The sequence below is a fragment of the Melopsittacus undulatus genome, chromosome 5 (genome assembly GCF_012275295.1).
Source record: "Melopsittacus undulatus isolate bMelUnd1 chromosome 5, bMelUnd1.mat.Z, whole genome shotgun sequence".
Classification (NCBI taxonomy): Eukaryota; Metazoa; Chordata; class Aves; order Psittaciformes; family Psittaculidae; genus Melopsittacus; species Melopsittacus undulatus.
In genome coordinates this window covers 39,346,441-39,364,827 of record NC_047531.1, presented here as the reverse complement: position 1 = coordinate 39,364,827, position 18,387 = coordinate 39,346,441, and the positions used below count along the sequence as shown (strand labels likewise).

The following is an 18,387-nucleotide window of genomic DNA, read 5'->3' as shown; positions in this document are numbered from 1 at the left end:
AACATGCTCTGTTTACAAGCCTCACCAAACTCCTTTAGACAGCTTCTACTTCTTTTTACCAGCCTAAGTAAACATCAAGTACCTACCCCTGACTTAGGCCAGATAAAGCAGCTGATTTTTTGTCTTTTTAAAGCTATGCCACAACAGGAAGCACTCTATATTAATGCTAGATAAAGCTCTCCTTTATTTTTAAATTATATGAACAAGCAACATATGCTTACCTATTAATGTCTAGAATTTAACTGACTTCTAAATGGACACTTCTACAAAACTGTACTCTATAAAGTCATCCTGCAGCCCACATTGGACTGTAATTTATCACTTGTTCTTTCCCTTGGAGTACTGTGTTAATCCCATTGTCTTATATTCCTTTTAACAGAGCTACCCCATGTGCCTAATTATAGACTGCAGAATGTCTTGATTTCCTGATTTCCTTGGCAAAAGCAAATTTTTGTTGTATATTTACTGTTTACCCTGTGTCACTTTCAATATAGATTTCAATTTATATGAATCGAAGTTCAGTCTTATTTACTCAGGGCCACATTTTCTGCTTGGTTATACCAATTACATTGGTATAAAAAAGTGATTCAATTAAATAAAGCATAGTTACGGCAACTGAAAATCAGCACCATTATAAAAAAAGAAAAAGTCCACTGTTTGTTATAATTCCTTTTATAAATTCCAGATTCTCATGCTCGTACATCCTTTATAGACCCAAAGTGTAATAACAATGATACATTTTCACAGGAAAAAAGTAGCATTTTCCTGCCCCCACAAAGGGCTTTATTTTTCCCCTCAGAGCAAATGTAACTGCATTTATTTTTCCATTTGTACGGCAGTAGCCACAATTAATACTCATAATATTATGGTGTATTTATAGAAAAGCTGTTTGCACATGTGAGACCACAAGGCATCAGGAAAGCACACTCATTTTTACAGCAATGAACGTCAGAATGAAACAATGTCTCCCTCCAGCAATTCCAGGCAGGTCTGCTGCACAAAAAAAAAAAAATAGGAAATAAAAAAATTCATCGTCTGTTTAAAGAACATATAAATATGGGGTGATCGAGGAAGGAGAGAAAGAGCATTTTGAAGACAATAGACCAAAACAGCACTGTTTTGAATGAAGCTTGGTCTTAGTCATTTGCAGGATACCATTAGGAGCATGACTTTGCAACTAGATTTTTTAATATATTTGTTTCTATGAAAAATGACTGCAATAGGTCAGCTTAATGACTGCAAATTGAAAGTGCTATTCAAAATAAAAATTATTTGCCCTAGAATGAAGTCTCATGTACCATTTTTCTTTCATGCTTAAAAGCAAGAACATCCTGTGGATTTCCAGCTGTCATGAGCAGGAGAACATTACTGCCATCATTCACAAAAAAAAAGAATCTTTAAGGCTTTCTAATGAAATTGCCTGGTTTAAACTTTGTTTCAAATAGATGGAGTTGAAGTTTTTGCTTCTACTCCTTTCTCCTCAGCCCTGCCATGATGGATGGTGTTGTTCATGGGTGTAACAGATCCAACAGACTTGGGACAACCACTATGTCTGGTGACAATGATTTATTTCTGCAAGCAACTTGAAAGTTCAGACATACCATTTTTAGATAGCAGTGGCCAGTTAGTTTCTACAACAATAAATAACAGATGCTAAGAAGAACAGGACTTTCCTCAGATTAAGAGTCTGCGGGACATGCTTTCCCTTACATGCCCCTGTCCCGCAATGGCTTGGCTTCCTCCTCTGTCAGACAAACTGCAGACAGACTTAGGCACTGCTACCTCCTTGGAAGACAAGGCATTATTTATACATATATATGTGTACATACATATATACTGGTTTATTTATACACAGACATCACATAAATCCATGACAGGGGAGAGCTAACATTGAGGTTGGTTATGAGCAGAGGCAGCTATGTGTTTTTAAGGATTCTCAGTCCAATTTGTAGGAGCTACTTTCAGCAATGCATCGGGATCTTTCTATTAGCAGATAAGAGCCAAAGGCTGGACAGCATGATATAAATCCCTGAGGACACATTATTGTTCATTTGTTACAGAAACCTAAAAAGGAGGGCTTAGCTCCAGCCTTTGGCATCCTACTGAGCAGGAGCATTGAATTTGTGCAACTCATTTCCTACACTGTAAAATGTATCAAAACAAACATATTCATATAGTAGTCTTCCTTCCCTCTTGCCCCTCTCACACACAAACTCAAAACAGTACCAAGCAGAAAAAAAACCCAAACCAAACCAACAATAAAAGACATCTTTATCAGCCTCAGCCATCTGTGTTCCTTTAGTCTGATCCAAGTACTTTGGCAGGCATGTGCGCAGCTTGCTCCTACCCAATATCATCCTGCCCTGCGAGAAGTCCACTCCCACTTCCTCCCCTCTCCACCAGCACGTGGGTCAGGCGGCATTCTCCATCTGTTGATTGCAGGTCTTGAAATAACAACGTATCAGAGCTTACGTTTAATTAATTATGATCTCAACATGATCACTTAACCTTATTCTGAGTAACTACATCCCTGCTTGATAACACAGCATGGAGAAATAAACAGATTATAAAACCCCACATGACTTTCAGTGCTGGCCATAGAAATTACTTGGAGTTAAGAAATTTATATGTAAAAATAAAATAAAATAAGCCAACCCCTTAAAAGTCAGAAGTGCAAGAGCTAAGAGTGCTGTTAGAGAGAGAAAACAGTGGAAAGAAAACCTCTACTTCATCTAAGATCACCACCACCATAAATTATTTTCCAGACAATCTGACATGACCCTACTGGGATTAAAATCTGGATTTTCATTCATTTCTTCCCTGAAATCATGAAGGTTCAAATTCTTTTCTAAAGCAAACAGGCATAAAAAAGTTTATTAGGCAACTTTCAAAGGGAATAGAATCATGCTCAGAAAAAAGACATTAAATCACATAAACAAAAATGCAGGTCTCAAAAGAATAAGAGTGCAATAAACTACTGAGTTTGCCTTCTGTTTCTGAACAGCCTTGTAATTGCAACATGTCTTCATATTTCAGACAGAATGACATTTTGATGGATTAAAAAGATTTGCTGTATTGAAAAGAATAAGGAATGTGGAATGGGGAAAAACACCAGGAAACCTGCAGTGTAATATAGAAGAAAATCCCTATGGAAAATTCAAGCTTTAAGCACATACACTACAGATGTGTACCATAGCTCAGACATCTTATTTATTCTTCTGAACTATTTCGGTAGAATTCTCTTTATTTATCAAAAATGATCCAAAAAGGAGTTGACATGAAAAGCCCTCAACTCAGTTTTCCCTCTAGCTCTCCAAGGAACAATTCATCTTCGAGTACACTGCAAGGGAAATATAATCATGTATTTCCCCACACACAGGGCCCATGGCAAACCCGCCCCTCCAGCTTAAAGTTTTAAGTACTGCTTTTTCTATCTTAATATACCTATAGCAAATTGCTAATGCTGAGTTTAATCCTGCACTATCTAGTGTTGGATGCTATTTAAATTACTTCAGTCCAAGCAGGAGATAAATTCTATTCATAGCTTAAAAAGAAGACTACTGACTTAGGTAGGTGAAACATGTTATATACATTCTTAGAATTAATAGTATTTTCCTGGATTGTATTTCAAGAAATGTTGCAGCTACCAAAAATAAAACTTTTGGTTAAAAACCCAAAGAGGACTAGATATGAAACACTTCAAGTCTTATGTGGATTGCAAAACTCTGACAGAGACCTCCAAAAGCAGTTAATCCCATATCACAGCTCTTAAATCCACGCCTCGTTCCCATCAGTGACAATGACTGTTATACTCTGTACTAATATAATAATCTGCCCCATAAAAGATGCCTCCAACTAAGGGGTTGGAAATGAGTCAGAAGTAAATTCTAAGACCCAAATCCTCATCAGCTTTATCAGTGCTGCCCATAAAGAATTAAGTAAGTACATGACACATCCTCCACGGGCAGTATGGTAGGTTGGACACCCTGGCACAGCTCTGGTACAAACCCCATTTGCCTCCTAGGGAAGGCAGGAGCACTTGACCCCTTACCATGCTGCAGCAGTATGTATGAGGCACAGGTCCAGAAGTCCTGACACCAACACCAGTCCTTGCACAGCAGCTTTAGTGTTCTCTTATTAAATAAAGAAGTAATTTTAAAAATTCATACACCAGACTGGTTTGGGCTGGAAGGGACCTTAAAGCTCATCCAGTTCAGCCCCCCTGCCATGGACAGGAATACATTTCACTAGAGGAGGCTGCTCAAAAGCCCAGAAATCAGGTTACTGGCTACAGACTGTAGCCACCGTACTATGGAAGAAACAATAGATAAATAGTGAATCTCCTAGAAAACTAACTTAACTTAAAGAATTACACTGCCACATTTCTCTCACCTTTTACACACTTTTAAACCAAAAGAGGGTAGACTCAGATTAAATCTAAGGAAGAACTTCTTTTTGTGAAGGTGGTGAGGCACTGCCACAAATTGACCAAAGAAGCTGTGGCTGCCTCCATCCCTGAAAGTATTCAAGGTCAGGTTGGACAGGGCTTGGAGCAACCTGGTCTGGTGGAAGGTGTCCCTGCCCATGGCAAGGGGTTCGAACTGGATGAGGTTTAAGGTCTCTTCCAACAAAAATCATTCTGTGATTCTATAATTCTCTGCTAGTAATGGCAAGCTGGGGCTTGACCCTGGCTTGGGAGCAGTCCAATAGGTACCAGAGAAAAACTGAAAATGGTACAGGCAGATCCTACAAAGAAAACTACAACACTGCTTGATTCAGCTTGGTTGTTTTCCAGACACATCCAACTGAGCGGTTGAAGACAGAATTTTCTGACACATGCACATATATGCATATTTAGAAGAGCACAGCTAGTCTTAAGTATGGAAAATGAGGATATGTGAAACTGAGAAAGTTATGATTTTATCTTAATGCTAATGATACTTCACCCACTGGCCATATGGCACATCTCAAAGCTATTACTTTATTTTTTTTTTCTCTTCAAGAGCTGTGAGAAAAATCCTTTCTTTGTGTCTCACCTCTAATAGGGCATCCAGATCAACTTCATGGGACATTTAGGAGTTAGTATCCTTCACAAGGTCACTGCTGGGGACCCAGACTTGGCCGGGGGATGCCACCTCTGGGCCACATGGTAGAGTGGAGGTGGAAGGCAATGTACTGCAAGAAGGTGCTCTTCTCCAGAAGAAAGAGCCCCCAAAGCTCCATCCATCTGTCTGAGCCTGCTGAATATTTCCACCACCACGAGCACTCTTTTCTGTCTGTAGAGCTGGATGCCTGGATGGCTGTGCTAAATATAGTAGAACCCTTACACACTAATTGCATATCACTATATCACTACAAGCGACAGCCTATTAACAGCATATATGTGCAAAGACCGCAGAACATGAAACGCTAAGGCAAATGCTTGTTTTCATTTCTTTTTTGCATAGCTGTTGGCACATAAATTACCACTTCATAATAGGTTCTTTGAAATTCTTTTGCATTAACTAACCCAACTATATGTATTTTTACAGTGCAAACATAGCTATCAGTTTCCATCTGTTCTACTGTCCTTTTGGTATGTTATTGCTCTGAGGAAGTAAACAAAAATAGATCACTACAAAAACAAACCTGGGTGACAGTCTAGACTAGGGGTCTAATTAAAAATAAGATTTATTGGAATAGAGAGAAACATAGTAGTAAAACAAAGACACAGTTTCTCTAACATATCTGGTATTATTCTTGGCAAAGTGAAGTCAGGCTATAAATTTACTGAAACAAATCTGTATGGTACTGATGTACCATACTGATCTGGCATCACTTTTCCTAACTGCAGGAATATGTCAGGAAAACCCTTTGTTTTACTTCAATTTTAGTCATCATAAATTTCTTCTCTAATTAAAATCCAAGGGTATTTGGGCTTGTCTACACATAGGATTTGCACAGATACAATTACATGGGTAAGAAACCAAACTAACTTAACAGTAATGCTACTCCCTATCCTAGACACAGTTAAAACAACTATGCCAATGGAACTATTTCATGCTAAGGGGTTGCTTTGATGTAAATTAAAAGGCACCTTGTTATTGGATGGTGGGAAGTGGCCCTTGGAGTGGTAATTCAACAAAATCCAATCTCTGTAAAGACTCAGATGAGACCATGGAAACATCTGGAACCTTCTTCCATCAGTCAAAAGGGTACCAACATCTTCTGATGAGACGCAGTCTCAAGGTTCAAGATATGCACAGGAAAGAGGAAGAGACAATAGCAAATATTCCAGGGGCCGACAACAACTTAATCTTGCCCCAGTAAAGCCAGTGGTGAGGGCTGGAGACACCACGAGGGCAAGCAGGCTTTGGTGACCCAGTTCTGGAGTTCTCCAAAATGAACAACCACTGACTGCTTTACCCGACTAAAACATGGAAAGAAACCTGGACTCTAGCAGCAATGCGGGATATCATTTTAGATGGAAAAAGACTTGCTTATTAAGATCAATAGAACCTAAGAATAATTTAGAGATTTGTATGAAGAATTTAACACTCAGCAAAAACAAGCACATGAAAATTTTGCTATGGTTAATGCAAACACTAGCAATAATAGCCAAAAGAGACACATGAAAAACTATTTTCCATAATAAAGAATGTTGTTTTTAAAGTCTAGTGATTTTTTAACATAAAAATCATGAAGTGACCTCACATGCAAAAATGCCCAGAGGCTGTTAAAATAGCAAAGAAATGAGAAATTCTAGATATTAAGAAAATGTAGCAAGGCAGAACCATTAATGAAATTAGAGGACGGAAAAAAAGGGACAACTTTGAACTAAAACCCACAAATTGGTTTTGAGCAGTTTTCAACATAAGCCACATTCATCTCCTGCTTCAGTTCAAGCAAAACTTAGAGATTCCTTTTCAGATCAGTGCAAATGACAGCAATAACTTAAATAATTTTAAGTTACTCAGAATCAGCAATATCAGCATTAGGAAGAAAAAAAACCTGGCTTTGTAGCTGGACAAGGCAACAGATTTTCATTGTTTACTCAAACTTTTCACATGTAGTTTCCTTTGTCAAGCTACAATTAATGTGCCATGTATCATTAAAGAATAAAACGATTTATAAATAGTATGAATACAAGGAATACCCCATTGTTCTTATTTATATGGGTAAATATGCCAGATAACAGACTTCTCTGAAGTGGGTTTCAAATTCTGTTACTAAATTTAAAGCCCTCCACAATTAGCCAGCTTGGTTAGAGAAGTAACACCATCAGTGTTTTGCCCCAGCAATCTATCCCTTTCCCCTCTCAGGGATGTTAGGGCTAGCCCCACATCCCTGAAGTGGTACCCAACCTAAACAGCACAAGGGATGCATTGTGCTCCTATGGCTTGGGCAACCTCTGCTGCAACGTATTCTGTCATTCCTGCTTAGCAGCATCTTCCCTTTCTTAATCTGGGTTTCTGGAGCTCTGCATCACAGGGAAGACAGTTTTTGAGCACCTCCACCTCACACTTAGGTTCAGTGGGTGCAGGAGAGACAGGAGTGACAGGATCTAGTTTGGGGTGACTCTAAAAGCTCCACATAAACTAGTTATCCCATGCAGTCATGGTTTTATGGTCATGGCTGCAGTTCACACCAGGTCAAGGTGAAATGGCCTATAATTTTCTTTCCAGGAGGAGAGGACCATTCATTCTGTCTGTCTTCATTAAATTCCAAATCTTCACTATGCCAGCAGTAAGCATTGTCTAAAATCTCCATATTTTGCCTGATAAAAGAAAGCACATATTTTGCCTAGACTATGGATTTGGGAGATAAAAGCCTCTGCCAACCTGGAAGTCCAAGTTTCCCAATAGTGCCAGTCATGAAATGTACTACAAGAAGCAGTTATGCGTGCACAAATGCAAAAGAAAACTCAGTGCCTCATATTTCCCTGTCTGAAAATCAAGGGAATTGCCCTGTTTTGAGAGCATGTTAACATTCACTGGATCATTGATATGCCTCTCCAAGTATTTCCATTTTCAAATCAATGCCATCAGTAAAACTTTCATTTAAAGTTTATACATTTTCCAGGGTATTAAGGAAGGTATGAAGTGTATAAATAAATATTTATACCTTTCTCTCCCTTCCTTGGAAATTATGAACCTGTTTAAAGTTCAGTTAAACATCTTTCATATACAAATAATTCACATCCCAAACTGTTATCCTCTCATTTGTCATATACAACATACATGGTAGCACCACTAGTCCCCAGCAAACCCACTGCTCTTCTCAAGTGTTAAACATGCAAATATGCCCACTGAAGGGTTAAACATGCAAGCTAGAAATCCCGTCTAATTCCATTTAATCCCTAGTAACAGAGCACAGAAGATGAGGTATTGTCCCTGGGTTCCTATTATTACTGCCAGCTAAGAAGCAGGGTACAACACACGACCACCCAAAGTCTCCCACAGCATACGATCATTGTTTTGGGAGGCAGAATTGAATAAATTCACATGGTTTCCAAGTGATGCCAATGTGCATTAGTCATTCTATATTAAATATAAAATCATGATGGTGAAACCCTCAGCCCTGCCTGAAGAGGTTAGAAAAGAATTTCTGCTGGAGAGCCATGAGGAAGGAGCTAAGGAATTACTGCATTTTTTCTTTCAGCAGAAACACATAAAAAGGCATAAAATGGCAAACAGAAGAGCTTCAGGAACACCTACATTATTTTTTTCTTATCTGAGAAGAACAATGTCACACCTAATGATTAACGCAAGACAGGGCAAAAGAAGACTGATCACAGAACAAACTCACACAACATCAAATCACCTGTTTTGTCACTGTAGGTTACACAGAAATTGGCTAATGTCCAAAAGAAAAAAGCTTTCTAATTCAGTAATAACTATCCAAAATTACACCACTTGATGTAAAATAGAACAGGCACTATTTGACTTTGCAAATCTCAGAGCATTTGGTACTTTGAGCATACATAACTCAGAGCTTGCACTTTTCTGACACACACACACACACCCTTTCTCTCCATATAGTAATAATAAGCACAGAAAAATACACAAATATGAAACCTAGTGCTAAAAAGCCATAATCCACAAATTGAAAATAAACTGTTCTTTGTTTCATAAACTCTTTAGCTGCTGCTTTACTGAAAATGTAATCCTTCAGTTACAAGGCATGCCAGCTGCTTTGGGGTCAGAAGGGGATTCTCCACAGCCCTGTCATCGCATAGCTGTTCCCTTGGACCCTCTCTTCAGAAAACTGTAGTGTACAATCCCCATAGCTATGCCCTATGATCCTAAAGGGCAAGCCCCAGGGATGGATGAGAAAGGCTGAAAAGAGATGTTTTCACTTGGAGCACTAGGTGGATCTTACCATTATAGTTTATATAAATTTAAAATAAAATTTAAAAAAAAAAAAAAAACCCCAAACACACACACCACACCATTTCCCAAGGACAAGGGTTGATTCATTTGTAGAGCAATTGACTTCACGCAAGTCTGCTCTTCTTTTATACTGCCTGCCAACTGGACAAAGACTAGCCACTGCTTTGAAGCTGTAAATATCTCTATTTCACACCAGGTATCTGCCACACAAAATGATTCCCAAAACCTACGTTAGATAAAAGACTATTAATTTTCTTGCTACTTCTGTTCTCTTCACTCTCAGCCAGCAAGCTTAGCACTGGGTGGCTGAGTGCTCAGTGTTTCACTCACATGCCACAGTGCAATTAGCATGATGTCTGGCATCAGGCAGAAGGCATAGCAGGCAGTGAAGAAGAAAGTGAAGTCGTTAAGCAAATCCTGTTACTGTTTTTCCCTTTTCTTTAACCATATTCAGAAACTAAACCCAACATTCTCTGCATAGAAGGAGCAACGAAAATATAAAATACTCAAGGTTTTTCCTCAAAACCAAAAATTTATATCCAGTTTATCTGTTCAGAAAGCTGTCAGGTACCAGACTTATTAGGCTTTGCACACCTGCATCAGCGCTTTACAACTTACTCCTCAAGCAGGACTCTAAAAAAATCAGTCTTCAACCTGCCATGTATATACCAAAAAAAGTTTAAGATGTTGTGGGCGAAAGAACACTTAAGCTTCATGGTTTTAGATATTGTACAGGTCCACACACATTCATTGTCTCTTGTCAGTGTTATGGTTATGCCACCACTCAAGCTATCACCTTAAAAACTGGGAAAAAACATTAAACCTTTCACATTGCACATCTGATTCCCAAAAACTCTAGCAAAAGTGTGCTTTAAGGTGGCTTTACAAAGATAAGAGATAGTGTCTACACACTTGGATACAGGCTGATTTTTCATGACAGTAGCTTGGCAAAAAAAGAAGACCAAAAATTTTTGCACTACGTACATCAAACTAAAAACAAAACAAAAGTTACCATCCAAAAGAAACACAGAAAAAAGCTGCATTGCTTATTCAGCACCCACTGACAGCTTGCACAAAGAATGTCACTCTAGTAGTTCTTGTTCAACTGTGGGACAGCAAAAGCTCTACCAGAGAAATCCAATCAGTCAAGAGAAAGACTGCATATGGTTATGTTTCTTAAAGTTGATAGATGATTATAATTTATAATGTATTTCTAAAGAAGCACAGTAAGCTAATTACATTTGGAAGAAGCAGCATTTTAGAAGCTGTAAAGATCAAACCAGTAATATGAAATCCTAGCTTCCAACTATTGCTTTCAATGATCCTTTACAGAATAAAACATTTGCTTTTGATTTCAGAAGTAGTTTGTATTCAACAATGTAAAATTTGCTCAAAGTTTCAATGGCTGTTCTCTTCCCTGCTCACCAAATATTCATATTAAATACTTCTACAATGTGTGAGACTATTGCAATCACATGGCCTCCTCTGAGTCCTCTCCAGTCAAGAAACTCTTTGGTCATGCGGACAGACACAGAGTTGAAAGATTATGATCTAAACACCCACTGACAAAGGCTGAACCCTCAAAACACTGTCCATCAAGACAAAATATGATGTAATAATAATAAAAAAAATTATAAAGGTTTAGTCTTTTATAAATTTCTAGCAGGGATACAGAGACCCGTAAATCAGGAATTTTCTTTCCAATACACTCTTCAAAACAGGCTAATCAACAGCACACAGCACACACACTAAGATAAGCTCTCTCATAAGTGCTAAGAAATATTTGAGTTTGAACAGTGTTTAAAGAACTAGAAATACCACATCTACTAAAAACAAAAAGGAAAACAAAATCCCAACCAACAACAGAAACCAAACCACTGCAGCATCCTTAATGGCTCAAAGCTAAGACATAATTCTGAAGAGCAAGTCTATCTGGGATCTGTGCAAGCTATGCAGTATTGAGGCAAAGCATTCAGCTGGCAAGGAAAATAATTGAAACACTGCACGCTAGCAGCATCCTCCACAGGTTGACCCACTCAGCAGTGCCAGCCCCAAATTTCTAAGAACTGCAAGTTAAATGGCTGATAGTAAAGTGCAGGAGGGAGCTTTAGAACATGGTACAACTTAAACCAAACACAAGACTCCCTTTCACACCAAACTTTTCACTATTCCTACAGAAGATAGCAAGAATAACCTAAAGGATCAGCTCTGTGGCTCAATTACTAGACAGAGCAAATAAAATATTCACACTACACAGGTGTGTTTCAAACCTGTTTTTCACCCTTTGGTCCTCAAAGCTAATCATGCAGAGAACATTTAAAGACCTCTCAGTCAAGGCAAACGTCTTTATGATAAGGAAAACTGCCAGCTAAACCATCGCATTTGTACTGTCTATCACACTCAAAAACAGAAAGATCATTCTCGTACTCATCCATGTGTGCAAAGAAATGGCCTGAATTAGAGGTGCATGAGGAATTTAACAGACTTAACCAAGCAGAGACGCCAAGCACATCCAAGACTAGAGACACTCAATGAGCTGCCCAGAGAGCAATACCCTACTGGTCAGTTCTCAGACAAATATTGACAGGATTATTGCAGTGAAAGAAGTTTAGTTATAATTCACATGGGAATAAAAGACTTCAAATAATGAACAATTGCTAAAAAGAGAACACACGCAAAACTCAAAAATGCCCATGATGAAATATTGTCACAGTTATAGTATTTAGTACCTAGAATTTATTTGACCAACCCTAGGCTTAGCATAGCCAATTTAAGCACTCTGCCTAATCTTCTTTCAAATTTCTAGAGGCAGCTTTGAGGAAAACTGTTTGAGGGATACCAACTGAAAACTCATCTTTAACTAATGAATCAGCAGACTTAGCTTTCCTGGCTTCTGCTGTGCACTACTCTCTGTAAAACAGTTAAAAACAAATACACAAAATGGCTCATTTAGAAAGCAAACAGGTAAATAATTACTGAATAAAAGCTTTACCTCTGCTCGTTGGGTGCGGGGCAAAACAGATGACTTTTCAATGGCATAAACATCCACCACGTAGAGACGTGCTCCTTGCTCCCTGTCCAAAATGGCAGCGGTCTGGATGACACCAGTATGGCGCCCGATAGTGAAGAGGCGCCCAAGACTCTTATCTTCGCAGCGGATGGACACAATGTAATATTCCACCTGAGCTTCAGAGCCCCGAGGACTTGATGCCTCAATAGATATCACATTTGTCCCGATAGGCTCACCTTCTTTTAAGATGGTTATGTATTTTGGCTGAGTGAAAACAGGCCCGTCAACCCCTTGCAGAATGATAGTCATCTCAGTGGTGGATCTTCTCCTTTCAGGGCCAAGATCCGTGGCAGAAACTATGAGATTGTATACAAGCTGAGAAGGCACCAAAGCTGACGCTACTCTTAAATCTCCGCTATAGCGATCCACAATGAAGGTTTCGGTATCTCCATTGACTATTTCATATTCCACTTCTCCATTGGCGCCCTCATCAGGATCTGCAGCAATAATCGTCATTAGAATTGAACCGATCACAACTGAAGGGTCGGCTGCAAGAGCATTTTGTGATATGAATACAGGAACATTGTCATTTTGATCTGTCACCAAAATGGTCACGTTCTTCAAAGCAAATCGTCTGGACTCCACAGGAACAGCCTGATCTGTGGCTTTGACTGTTAACTCAAAGAGGTTAGCAAACTCACGATCAATTTCAGCACTGGTAAATATTGTCCCTCTCACTTCATCTATACGGAAATGATTACCCCTTGGCATCTGCTGGATGATTGCATATGTTAGCTGCCCATTAATATCCGCATCTGGATCATGAGCAGTCACAGAAATGACAGAACTACCAACAGGTACATTCTCAACAATAGATTTAAAGATGTCCCCAGGAGGAAAATTAGGAGGGTTGTCATTGAAATCCCTAACATGTATTACCACTGACATTGTAGATGACCGTGGTGGCCTTCCTTGGTCTTTTACTGTTATATTCAGCTTATACAGAGATTGTGTCTCAAAGTCCAGTTTCTTTGCAAGAAAAATACTACCAGTGTTGGGACTGATGCTAAAGGTTCCATGATTGTTCGTCCCCGTAATGCTATAGTGGAGTTCAGCATTGTCACCTGAATCAGAATCAGTGGCAGTGACAGATGACACAAGTTCACCAACTCTCATATTTTCCAGGACATCCACCAAAAAGGTTGATTTAGGGAAGGAAGGACTGTTGTCATTTTCATCCAATACCTCAACGCTCAACAAGCAAGTTGAACTTAGGGAAACTGCTCCAGAGTCTACTGCTTGGATGACAAGTGAATATGATGCAGTAGCTTCATGATCTAGCTTGCCTACTAAGGTAACTTGGCCTGTGCTACTATCTATTGCAAACTGCTTCTCTTCATTTCCCTTGATTACAGAGTAGTGAATCAATCCATTAACCCCTTCATCAACATCTGAGGCAGAAACTCTCAGAACCTGTGTCAGATTTGCTGCCAATTCTGATATAGTAGCTTGGTAGAGATCTTTCAAGAATTTGGGGGCATTATCATTGATGTCTTTCATGTAGATTTGTACAGTTGCCTGATCTTTTAGAGGTTTTGGCAATCCCTGATCTGTTGCTATTACTGTGAGACTAAATACTGCAGCTCCTCTTTGTCTCATAAGAGCTTCTCTGTCAAACTGATGAGTGCTTCTTATTTCCCCAGTTACAGCATTCAGCTCAAAATCTGGCTGCATATGCTCAAACGAATACCTGATTTCACCATTCGGCCCAAAGTCTTTATCTACAGCATTTATTTGCCCTACATATGATCCACCTCTCTGCTCCTCTTCAAAATAAAATACATAGTTGGTACTGTTGAACAGGGGTCTGTTATCGTTTACATCCTCCAGAATTACAGTAACGTTCACAGTAGCATTGAGTGGTTCCACTGCTCTATCAGAGGCCATGACCAGTAAAATATATCTTTCCTGAAGTTCACGGTCCAGTTCACTTTTTATATACAGCTGACCATCTGGGAATATGCCAAATGCATCCCCAGTATTTCCTTCAATTATGCTATAAGCTATTTCACCATTCACTCCCGAATCTTTGTCAGAAGCCTGCACCTTAAAGAACCTGAAATTCACAGGCTCTGACTCCAAAATAGTAATTTCATAGGAAAGCTGATCAAACACGGGTGGGTTATCATTTACATCATGGACAGATACAGTCAGGATAAAGTTAGAGGACAGCTGCGGCACACCCATATCCGAGGCCAGGATTTCAACCTGGTAAGACCCAGCATTTATGTCAAGTGGCCCTATTAAGCTTATGGCCCCTGTTTGTTCGTTGATTGAAAACAAGCCCTTCGGGTTTTGCTTAAGGCTGTAAAGAACTAGACCATTAACACCTTCATCAGGATCAAGAGCTCTGGCCTGGAATATGGTATGCCCAGCTTTCCAGTTTTCAACCACATTTACACTTTCTACCGCGTGAATAAAGTGTGGAGAATTGTCATTTAAATCTTTGACAGTTATATTGACCACAGCATCTCCAGTTATCGCCCCACCACTAGCAACCACCTTCAGCTGATAAAATGCTTGCTCTTCCCTGTCAATAATACTGGCTGTGGTGATCTGTCCTGTCACTCTGTTGATGGCAAACATGCCCCTTTGGTCACCCATAGTAATAAGGTAACTCATGTTGGTGTTGAGGTCCATGGTAGAAGCAAAAACAGTACCTACATGGTAACCTAGGGCAACATTTTCAAAGACAACAAAACTGTACACACCCTGGCTGAAAACAGGTGGATTGTCCTGGGTGTCCAAGACAGTGATGGTGACAATGGCTTGGTTCTGCGACTGAAGATGGCCACCATCAGTGGCCACAATCTGCAACTGGTATGCAGTTTTCTCCTCCCTGTCAAGAGCTATTTTTGTTGTGATGACCCCTGTCTGGCCATGAACCTGAAACCTGGAGGTGTCTCCAGCTGAGATGCTGTACTTGACAGTCCCATTGGGTCCTAGATCAGGGTCTGTGGCAGACACTGTGGTCACATAGGTTCCAGCTGGCTCATTCTCTTGAATATGGGCAAAATATTGAACAGGGTAAAACACAGGACTATTGTCATTCACATCCAGGAGACTCACGTTAACTCGAGCTATGGAAGAAAGGGGAGGAGAGCCTAAATCAGTGGCCAGGACCTGCAGAGAGAAATAAGCTTGCTCCTCCCGGTCCAGCTGTGAGATGGTGCTAAGCTTGCCTGACACGGGATCCAAACGAAAGATCTGGCGAGGGGTGACTGAGGAGGGGCCAACCACAGCCAGTGCTGGTTCAGCTTCCTGTAGGGAAAAGCGGACTGTCCCATTGTCCCCCAAGTCCCCATCTGTAGCACTCAGGACCAGCAACTCAGTTCCTGATGGGGAGTTTTCAGCCAGGGACACCTGGTAGCCCTCGGGTTGACTGAAGCGAGGTTTATTGTCATTGACATCCAGGATGGTCACCACCAGCTGTGCATAGGAGAACCTGGGCTGCACCCCTTGATCACGGGCACTGATGTTGAGCACCACCTGAGAAGCAGTCTCCCGGTCCAGCCTGCTGGAGGTGGACATGCCTGCAGCATGCCCAGCAGTGCCACTCTCAGGGCCAGCTGTGGTTACCAGTCCACTGTGCTCACTGATGCGAAACCAGCCAAGCTCATTGCCCGAGACAATGCTGTATTTGAGATTGGCATTGAGGCCGGAGTCACGGTCTGTGGCACTCAGGCCCCTCACATAGCTGCCCAGGGGCACCTCCTCACTGATGTTCACAGTGTACACCGACTGCCCAAAGACAGGGGGGTGGTCATTAATGTCATTCACAAAGATCACCAGGCTAGCCACGGATGAACGGCTCACAGGAGCTGCCACCACTCCATCAGGGGAAAAGGCAGAAATAGGGGGACCTGGGGGTGGTGGAGGGGCCCCATAGTTATCTGCCACTGCCACCGTAAGGTTATAGGCCGGGATGCGCTCCCGGTCCAGCGCAGCTGCTACCTTTATAAGGCTGAGGTTGGGTACCTTGCTGCTATGCACTTCAAAGTGACGCTGCTCATTTCCAGCCAGGATGGACACAGAGATGTTCCCGTTGGCTGCAGGGGAGTCGGCATCACTCACCGTCAGCAGGGCTACCACTGTGCCAGGTGCTGCATTCTCATCCACAGAGGCAAAGCGAGAGGTGGCTGGGAAATAGCGAAACTTCACCCGGGGCTCATTGTCATTGACATCGAGCAGGCGGATGAGGGCCTCAGCCCGGCCGCTCAGTGCTGGCACCCCTCGGTCCAAGGCCTGCACCGTCAGGGAGTACTGCTGTCGCATCTCATAGTCCAAATGCTCCCGGATACGGATCACCCCACTCTCAGGGTCCACCTCAAATGGGAGGCTGCCAGACCCCTCCCCACCACCACTGCTGCCATCACCTCCTTCCAGGCGGTAGCGTATATCAGCATTGGTACCTTCATCAGCATCAGCTGCAGTGACCTGGAGGACACTGGCCCCAACAGGAGCATCCTCAGGCACTCGTGCCTGGTAAAGAGTCTGGCTGAAGATGGGTGGGTTGTCATTGATGTCCTGGACAGTGACGTTGACCTGGAGGTACCCCCGCCGCCGGGGCTCACCCTTGTCCTCCACTTGCACCAACAGCTGATACGTGGGGGTGGCCTCCCTGTCCAGCCCACCCCGGGAAACCAGGTGCAAAAAAGCACCTTCACCGCTGGGGTTGAGCGTGATGTTGAGCCGGAAACGCCCCTCTTCATTGCCGGCCACAATGCGGTAGGAGCCATGGTCTACACCATTAGTCCCACTGTCGGCATCGGTGGCCGTGTCCAGGATAAGCTGTCGCCCGCTGCCCGTGTCCTCCTTGAAAGTCACCACGATGGAAGGATCGGGGAAGACGGGTGCGTTGTCGTTGAGGTCGAGCACCAGGACCCGCACCTCGCTGGGGTAGGTAGGCTGGCTGGAAAGCACCACCAGGTCCACCACGTCGCTGGCCAGGCTCTCGCGGTCGATGGTAGTGCGGGTGTGCAGGGCTCCCGAACTGGCGTTGATAGTGAAGAGGGCGTGCTGCTCGCTCAGCCGGTAGGTGAATCCGGGTCTGGTGGCGATGGTGCCTACCCAGGTGCCGGGTGGCTGCTCCTCCAGTACCTGGAAGACCTGGCGGGGCTCGGCGGCGGCGCCCAGCGGTAGCTGCTGCGGCAGGAGCAGCACCGACAGCACCAGCAGCAGCGGCGACGAGGCCCCGCGGCCGGCGGCGGGAGGGCGGCCCATAGCGCACCGGGATAGGGTCCCGGCGCTGCCGCTCTCAGCGGCGCACCCCGGGGTCCACTTTCCCACCGACCGCTCCCGCTTCTCTCCCTCTCGTCACTCACGGAGGCTCCGCTCACCCTGCCCCACCACGGAAGGGAGCAGACGCGCCGGCGCGCCGCGCTCACGGGGCGCTCCGCTCCTGCTGTAGCCGCTGCCGCTCCTCCCGCCGCAGCCGCCGCTCCGGGGCTGGGGGGCGTCCGGGGGCGCCGCACCTCATCGCCGCCGTCGGTACCGCCGGGGTGCTCGCACTTCGCCGCTCGGCAGCAGCGGCCGCCGCCCCACCAGCATGCCCGGTGCCGACGCGGCCGTCAGCGGCGGTGCGGGACGCCGCCGGGTTTGTAATCCACGGTCGTAGCACTCTCCACGGCCCGACCCCAACTTTGCCTGGCGCTCATTGATCCCTTCCCTCTTGACGCCCGCCGCCGACTCCCCCCACGGCCTCCCATTGGTCGCCCCGCCCGCCACCGGCCCGCCCACCGGCCCGCCCAGCCCGGCGGGGGCCCCGCGTACCTGGGGGTCCGCCCCGGCGGCGGGGAGGGGGGTCCGGGCTGGCGAGAGGGAGTCGGGGCGGCGGGGACCCCGTCGGTCGGGTTGCGGCTGCGCGCCTGCCCCGCACACCGAGGGACGTGGCTGCGGGCGCTGTTTGTAAAGCAGCTCGTAAGGAACTTGAGGCTGCTCAGCGTT

At 43.4% G+C, this 18,387-nt stretch overlaps 1 protein-coding gene across 1 annotated transcript in view; it reads right to left on the bottom strand.

Annotated features, from left to right (window-relative positions):
• FAT4 (FAT atypical cadherin 4) overlaps window positions 1-17,664 on the bottom strand; it is a 139,206-nt gene extending 121,542 nt beyond the window's left edge. Inside the window, exon 1 of the mRNA XM_034063071.1 lies at window positions 12,364-17,664. Coding sequence (XP_033918962.1) covers window positions 12,364-17,664 — 5,301 coding nt within the window. The remainder of the gene's footprint in view (window positions 1-12,363) is intronic.
• Window positions 17,665-18,387: the final 723 nt, after the last annotated feature.